An 8,708-nucleotide genomic window follows, 5' to 3' on the forward strand; every position below is an offset into this window, starting at 1 on the left:
ACCAGCACTTTGACTCTGCAAATAGTGAAATGTGGATTATGTACTTACAAGAGAAACTAAGAAAAAATTCTAGTACAATAACACAGAAGTGGCAGAAAATGTTTGAAACCATATTTTATTTGAAACAACTTATCTGAATAGGTGGACACAACAAAAGGGACACATGAGACTTGAAATACGTTTTCAGCTGACTTAATTTTCAGTTAATATGCAGTTTTGTGGAGGTCCTGGAGTAGGTATACCAAAAACCCCTCCCTAAATTCTGCTGGTTTGCATCATACTTAAACGTTTTGTTTGTGAAATTGACCACATAGTAATAGTTCAGGCTGTATCTGCAATAGTGCTGGGTTTATTCCCCATGCTATTTTCTCTACACAGCAGGTACAAGGTGCTGCCTCTCCAGCCAGCGCAAGACAATCCGGGAGTAATGAACGCAAACGCAAAGAGCCTCGAGAGAAGGAGAGGGAGAAAGAGAAGAACAGCTGTGTTCTCTTGTAACAGAAAATGGATCCCGTCTGGAGCCAAGTGCATGTCCTCAGAAGCAAAAACAAGGAGTAAAATGGAAGACAAACCTGTTACATGCCGCCTGTGCCTGATTACCCCATGGATTTTGTTCATGTTCCAAGAGAGGATGGATGACTTTGTTACAATCAGACAGACTTCTTCAAAGTCATAGCGCGTGCTGCTCAAGAGGGAATTCCAAATCACAGTTGGATGCGGCTGTGCTTTGAGTTAGTCATAAGAAATACTGCACCTTGTAGCTGAACACACAACTCATGGCAAGTCCTGTGTCATAGTGACATCCATTACTCATTACATCAGTTAGTAAGCTATTTTATCTTCTACTCTAAACAAAGGAGGTAATTCATTTTGTGTAAGGCTTTTTCCTGAAGTCTGTACACAAGCACAACGGAGTTCTGTGTTGCTTCCATAGTATGAAACTGTATCTTAGGCTGGGTAGTCTCCACGACACAAGAGCCCAAATAACAGCTGGGCACTGCCTCCTCAGTGTGTCCAGATTTCTTTGCTTCTGAATCTGGTATGTTCTTTTTTTGAACCCAGATTTATACTTGTTACTGCTATCACTGCATCTCCTGGCCAGCTTTCTTGCCCCAAGAATATGTGACTTGATAGGCACCATAAAAAATTTGTCATTAAAAAATGGGGCATTTATTAAAAAGCAAGATGAATATTGTTTGCTTTTCTTGCAACTACAAACTGGGTATGGCAACTCAGATGTTATCAGGGTTAAACAAGTAATTTTATAGATAACTTCTTTTTCTTGTATTATTTTTTTCCTCTTGTAGGTAAACTGGACCAGATAAGCTTTTATTTATTGACCTCTCCATATGGTAGATGAATGATGAGAGGAAACTAAAGTCTATAATAATCATTATTCTATATAAGAATGCAGAGTTAAAATAACTAACTATCTGCCTTTTATCCAGAAGTACCTTGAACTTTAACATGACGTTAACGTGTCCACTTGTGTATTTAAGCAAGTGTACTGTAGTTAAAAACACACTTTTTTGTTTGTTTTATAAATCATGTATTCTTAAAAAAGCACACTTCTGAAGGGTGAGAGAGGAGTGAAGCTGCTCTCTGAGATGGTTTGAAAGGTGGTCAGGTGTAATATTTTGTTTTTTAAATCACTAATTTAGAATTTTTGGAAACCAGATTTTTCTAATTTATGGGAACCAAATAAACATGTTGCGTCTTGTAGTATTTATAGAATGCAGAAATAGAACACTTGATGAATTTTGAGGGAACCACAAATCTTCCTCCACTTCCATTAAATCAATAGCAATTACCTTCTTGCATAACCTTTTGATAAAAATTTCTATTTAGCAATTTGTAGATACTTTTGAAAAAGGCTGCTTCTCCTGGACAAGTTCTGTATCCATGCTCTAAGCCTTAGTGTTCACACAGAATAACCTGGGCAAGCTAAGGCAACCAGGTGGAATATGACATTCCTGCTTCCAGGTGTTTGGAGAATGTCTGTAAAGTGGGTTCTAATGCAAGTCCACCAGGAAAAAGCCACTTTACAATTATTTCAAGCAGACTTGCTGCAGTGATGGCAACCAGTCATCACACACATCTGGTACCAACCTAGAACGAAAATTAGATAAAGGAAGAATGTCTTACTAACTAAAGGGCCAATTTATATCACTTTTATTCCATGCCTTTTCCTCTTTTGTTTTTTTCCACTTTTGTTACAATTTCCCTTTTATAATGATGAAGTAATGAACAGTAGGAGGTCTCTAATATGTAAACTGTAAATTTAAAAATATCTTCTCTAGAAAAGTCATGCCCAGAGAAGTAATTTTAACACTTAATGTGTGCAGTTCAGATAATTTTCTACATCAGAGCAAAGGTTGATGTCTTCTTTTCCTTTGCAGCAGCCTAACTTCTTTGAACGAATTAATGTGATGGAGGATCACCAACATAATGACTTAGCTACTTTAAGTAGATAAGAAACTATTCCAGTAGTGTCAATAACAGAGACTTTAAGCCAGAATGTTGTTTAAAAACATTCTGTTACTAAGATTTTTCCAAATTTGTGTATTTACATTTATTTATTGACCTTGAAAAATAAATATGTCAAGCTAAGTGTTTGTTATTATTTTCAGTGACACTATTGCCACTTTAACTCCTTTTGGAAGGAATAGAGGTGTTGTGGCTATGGACTATATCTCTTTGCCTAAGATACTTGCTCATATTAGAAGAATTCATGTAACATTGCCAGTTTCAGACGGATGTGCCTGAAACCTAATATACTGTAGTTAAAGGAATTATTGTCATTTGGTCCCAGAAGAAGAAGAGTTAAATGCAATGCTCATCATGAAGTTGCAACTCCCAGATAATTCAGTTTCTTTCAATGAAGGAGTAAAGGGTTTCAGGGTATTTGAGATGGAAGGCATGCTATGAAAACAGTCCTCTGTTAATATCCTTTTTTCTTTACAGGTCTTGAAGCTTTGGAAAAAAGGTAAAGAATTCCTGAAATCTAGGGCTGCATGAGTTGAACTTGTTAGTGGCAAAAGTTGTAAGCAGTTGAGCTTCCTAATACCCAAAATGAAATACATCTGGAAGCTTAATTTATGCCCTACTGGGAGTAACCATTCCAAAAGCACCTGTCACAGTTGGTGTCTCTGACAGTATCTGAGGATCAAAAAATCTGAACAGAATTGCTTTTATCTATATGAAGTGAGCTTGAAAAATGATATTGCACAGTACAGTCCTGGAGTACCAGGAAGACAGTATCTACTTCATTTGCCTTTTTTTCTTTTTTTTTTCTCCAGCTCATGTTCTGGCAAAAGGGTATAGATTTATACTTTAAATCTGTTTATACAATTTAGCATGCACATGCTCCAAATACCTACATAATATATATGAAAGTGTCCAGAAAAGTAGAGTAGAACTTGTTTTCCACTAGATAAATGCTAGCACAGAAAACAGAATCATAGAATTTTTGTTGTTGCATTATAGTTGTGACATAAAAAAACCTACATACAAGTATTCTTAAAATTAGCAAAAATTTGAGCACTGCCGTAGAGATAAATGTTTTTCTATAAGGCACTTTGTAAATGCTCAAATCCACCACTTTTCTTGTGACACTCACAGAATCTGTAACCCAACAAAGCAGATCCAAGGGAGGGTTGTAACACCAGAGAAGGACATTAGCATTCCTGAAAATTCACATAAACACAAGACAAAAACTACATTTTGTAGCTGTCCATGTAGTTCATATAAGAAATAATGTGTTCAGTGTCTTTGCAGAGCTGCTCTTGTGGCTCAAGGCACACGAGCTCCAAGGGAAGCACAGGCTCTGCTGGGAACCTCGGATTGCCAGGCAGGCTCTTACTTGGTATTTCACATTATTGTCATGTTTCTTCAAACTTGTATAAGCAAGCTCTTGAAAAAATTTTCCAGTATGTAATAAAAGGCAATTTTGAGTTCTTGAAATGGAATTTTCTTGTGCATTCAGCAGGAAATACTTGAGTAAAAGGTAAAGCTGATATATTTTTAACTGAACCTTTCTTTGTTCCTGCTACACTGGTTCTGTAACAAAGTCAGCTCATTGCTTGGATCAGCTCTTTGCAATTAGGATGCTTATTACAGAATCTATACAAACTACATCCTTCAATACAACATACTCAATTAAGAGGTTATTTTATATAAAAGTAGATTTTTAAAGGTTGCAGCATTAAACAGGTGACTCAGAAAATGCATGTTAATTGGTGCAGAACCTCATTAGAAAGCATATTACAGAACAGCAAAAATAACAAGCTGTAGTTTGGTTGCAATAGAGTGCTCCTATTTTTTCCGTCTGTGCTATGACAAATAACACCTTAGTAGCAAGAAAAATCCAACACTGAAAAACATTCATACCATTCAGTCCAGGCATAGCAAATGTCACATGCAAGGCCTGAAAATGGCATTTCATCTTGATGAGTGCACCTCCTCACATCCTTTTTTATTAAGCATAACTAGCAATAGACTATTATTGTCAAGTGGGAAAATTGGGACAGGTGAGTGACACCTTCTCAAACCACATCATTTACACAGAGTCTGCCTGATGTTCAGTGTTTCTGTACAGCTCCCCCTCTTTCACAGCTTGGCCAGTAGAAAAGCAATGGATTGAAGCTCGGCTGTGATCTGCTTTGATGGGGAGGAAGTGCCACAGGGGATTGCTAAGGAGGAAAGAGAGGCTGGAACATAAATGTTCCTATGCTACCTCTTGAGATTGTTAAAGGCTCTGTCCTTAATTTTGCTGTTATTTTGGACACAAATAGCTGTGGCACAGCGTGCAGTGGCCGGATTTTCTCACCTAGGTAATGCCCAGCAGGTTCATTTCCTGGCAGGTTGGCAGTGTCTCTCCCTGGACACACTGCTCTTCACTCTTACTGTGCTTTAAAGTCAGGACTAGCTGTGCTGATCCTCTGATAGCTCCAAATTGTCTTACTAAATGTCAGTTGCCCACTGTTCAGTTTTGGTCAATGTCAGCTCCTATCACTCTGAGCTCTCTTTGCTGGAGAGTTCTCTCTAGAGAACTTGCTGAAATCTGCCTTCCCCATTCCTTTTCTGGTTTGTAGGATTTTTTGTGTTCATAGAGAAGCTTCATGTGCTGAAATGGGCAATTCCTTGTTTTTCAAAGTTAAAACCTTTAAATACTTAGTTAATTATCATTAGAAGTCCAAGATCCTCTGTTTGCCTCTACTTTACAGAATTAGACACATTTAGAAAAATGTGCAAAGAAAATAGTGTTATTTTTGGGAAATCCTAGGGAACAATTTCAATGAAGTTTCAGCACTCAAACTTACTGAGATGTTTGCTAGCTCAGTCTAAATAGTGCTTACAAATAGTGTAACACTGCTGAAAACAAAGGCAGCTGCTGCTCTGACTGTAATCAGTGTAGACACAAGCTGAGGTGCTGCCCTCCAGCCGAGCTGTGCACTCAGGGCAGCAGGTGCTGGGGCAGTGTTGCTGGGGCCAAAAGTGAATGAAATGGGCTTGTTTGATGGAGTCAAACACTCAGCCAAATGTACAGAGATCTTGGAGGTGAACAGGGACACAAACTCAGCTAAGTTTTGGTTTGGTTTTTTTAAATTACTCTCTTGAACTTCCCTTAGTGCTGAGCCAATTTCAGTTTAGGTCCCATCCAGCGTGATACCTATTGTGAAGCATATGGGGATTGATCTAATAGTGTCTCAGGAGCCAAAGCCTTTAGCTGAGACAAACTGAGGTTCTCCAGCACAGAGCTGGATGAAATAATGGGACACTTGGTCTGTCTTGAAGTTCACGTTCTCTCCTTGTTGAAGCCTTTAGCAAAATTTGGATGGGGTTCCTGAGTTAAAACTTCACCTGTAACTTTTCAAAGTTAAGCTTATACTAATCAGTTTTGAAAATTTTCACCTGACTTAGTTAAACATTTTTAGATTTCTTCTGAATGTGTTTCCAAAACAGCTAGGTTAATTGTATTTTTGTCAGAAACTTTGTGTGGGCTTTTGTTCCTGCTTACTGGCACATGCCAAGGAAAAGGTCAAAGTTGCAATTAGAAGAAACACCGGTGTGTCTTAAATTATTTTTAAAACTTAAATCAGCTGAGTAATGGGAACACCCTTGGGTTTGGTCATCTCATAATTTAGGGAACTCCAAAATAACTATGAAAACAGATAATTTTCTCTCTAGTATTTTGGTATCAGGGCATCAATAGGTCTCTTAATTTTAGGGCTTTTTTATTGCAGATTAACCAGAGCCAGAAACTGGTTTATATTAGTTACTGTTTTGTTTACAATTGAGTTTTAGTGAAGCCCTTCACACTGAAAGTTTGAAACCAAGTTCTCTGTGAGGTAAGTAATAATATGGGGATTTTGGCCAATTGCACAGGTAGATACTACCACTGATTGTATTAACTGTAGAAAAAAGTATTGCTGTGGAAATAAAATCCTTCTTTTGCTGGGAAAAGCATAGTAGTGGCTTCAAGACACTGCAGGTAGATAGAGTGAACCTAGGAACCTACTTGTAGACTTTCAAACTGCTTGTAATCCAGCTTTTGCATTTTTTTTTTATCATGAGTAGTTGCAATAATTACATGTTTGCATTCCATATACTCGGGTTACAGCAGTGTGCTTCTATTTCTGGATTTCTTACATGCTTTCTCTTAGGCACTGGCAAGCAAAAATAACTTTGGAGAACCCCTTAAAAAAGTGACCATAGGTACAATGACTTCAAGAGACAAACCTATTGTAGCAAGGGTTTCTTCACCTCTATTTTGGTAACTCTTGAAATCACTAGTGCTGTAACATTATGCTGGAAAGTATGACTGGTCAGGGACTTACAGTACAGACATTGATGAAATAAGCAGGATTCTGGTTTGGATACAGTTTGTACTTGCAAAACCACCCCAATTAATGCAGGTTGCTGTCAGATTGTACTGGACAGGTCATGGCACATGTGAATGTTTTTTCCCTGTGTTTTTGCAGTATGTAGTTGCTGTTTACAGGTTGAGCCTCACGACTTTGGTAGCAGTACTTAGAACTATAGAAGTATCAAGTACTTGTCCTGTGCCACAGAAATATATTCTAAGTCTGTTACATCTTGCTCAGTATTATGTTAATTCCTCACAGCAGTTTCTTTATAAGGGAGTGAGAAATACTGTCAGCAGTTTCCCCACAATACCCTGATAGAGCTTTAATGTTAAATTACACAGTTTTGGTTTGTATTACAGCTTTCAGCAAAACAAGTTCTTATCAAAGTTTTTTAAAATAATTTTCAATTATCCTTTTATCTGCTCACCAGCTGCATAGCCATTATTTGTACAACTTGTGATAATCACCTTTTACACACACATATAAAGCTTAATGAAGAAATTACTCATAGAACATACAAAAATGAACCCTTTCATGAATGAAGTTGCCCCAAATTCTTCAGTGTTAAGTATTTGTTGTCTTAACTACCTTGACTGGGTCTTTTTACAATAATTTTTTTTTTTTTTTAAAAAGCCCCACACACAAAACCCTGTTGTATCTTAGGAAAGTTCCAAAAGTCTTCCAGATTACTAATGTCTTCAGATGCCACCAGAACTGTGCAATTCCTGTGTTAAATCAGCAGTTTAGCTGTGAGTCTTTTAGTCACCCAATGTTTACCTGATCTCTAAATGTAGTCTTAAAGGAAATGCAAAATAAAGCTGATGTAAGTGACTGTGGATTTACCAAGAGAGGGGAGAAGTTAAATCTCTTTAAGTTGTATTTTAGAGGTGCGTGACAATTAAATCTAGTCATGCAGTATCATTTGTACCAATGTATGTGAATGAAACCCTTTTCATCATGTTACACCATTATCCAACATTGTAATGGCATCTACAAGTTCAACTACTGAATGTTCTGCATTTTAAAAGCCTTAATTGTTTATATTGTATTAATGTGTTTTTAAAGACTATAAGGAAATAACATTTTCCTTGTAAATTGTTAAAATAATTTTGAACACAAATAATTTTCAGAGAAATCCAATTCTGTATCTTAATACCCCTTTTTGTTTGTGTACCACAAAGCTGTTAAATTCTGTTACCTTTTAAATAGTGTCTCCCCTTAACAGCCTCTCTCTAGTTCAAGGTCTTACCCAACTGAGATTTATTTTGGTTAACAGTCTTCTGAAACTCATTGTATGTAAATAAATTTAAGTGAGCAAACTTAAATAAATATTTCATTTAGATATTTAAGTTCTTTCCTAATAATAAAGGTTGGATGATATACTTAAAAACCCCAACAAACAATAACCCAACAAAAACTCACTCTGGAAAAGGACAGACTTCTGGTGCTCTTACATATTTGATAAATTCAAAGGTCTTGGCAGTTTTCACTCAGTTTTTTTCCCCATTGTCCTAGTTTGTTTTAGTGTTTTAAGTGAAATACAGACACCTGCACAATCAATCACATTTTTAATTTAATTAAGCTTTAACTGTTGGAATGCCCATCTAGACTTTTACAGGAAACCAAGCACACTTCAAGTTTTATTTTAATACCTCTCTATAGCTTTGTCTTTTAAGCTTATAAACTTCCAACTTGCCCATTTGATCCATTAGCCACTATAAATTCATCTTAGAGCAAATACTTTTTGTGTGTGTTGTCAGACCTGATGAAGAGCACAGGCTGCAGCCAAATGCACAAGTACTTTTGACAATACACTCTTGAACTTGTACTTTTCTCCTG

At 36.8% G+C, this 8,708-nt stretch overlaps 1 protein-coding gene across 1 annotated transcript in view; it reads left to right on the top strand.

Moving 5' to 3' along the window:
• Positions 1-8,211, top strand: part of MINDY2 (MINDY lysine 48 deubiquitinase 2) — a 32,517-nt gene extending 24,306 nt beyond the window's left edge. Inside the window, exon 9 of the mRNA XM_069025815.1 lies at positions 379-8,211. Within this exon, the coding sequence (XP_068881916.1) occupies positions 379-498 (120 nt within the window). The 3' untranslated portion in view covers positions 499-8,211. The remainder of the gene's footprint in view (positions 1-378) is intronic.
• The last annotated feature ends 497 nt before the right edge of the window (positions 8,212-8,708 follow it).

This window comes from Aphelocoma coerulescens, chromosome 10 (genome assembly GCF_041296385.1).
Source record: "Aphelocoma coerulescens isolate FSJ_1873_10779 chromosome 10, UR_Acoe_1.0, whole genome shotgun sequence".
Lineage (NCBI taxonomy): Eukaryota > Metazoa > Chordata > Aves > Passeriformes > Corvidae > Aphelocoma > Aphelocoma coerulescens.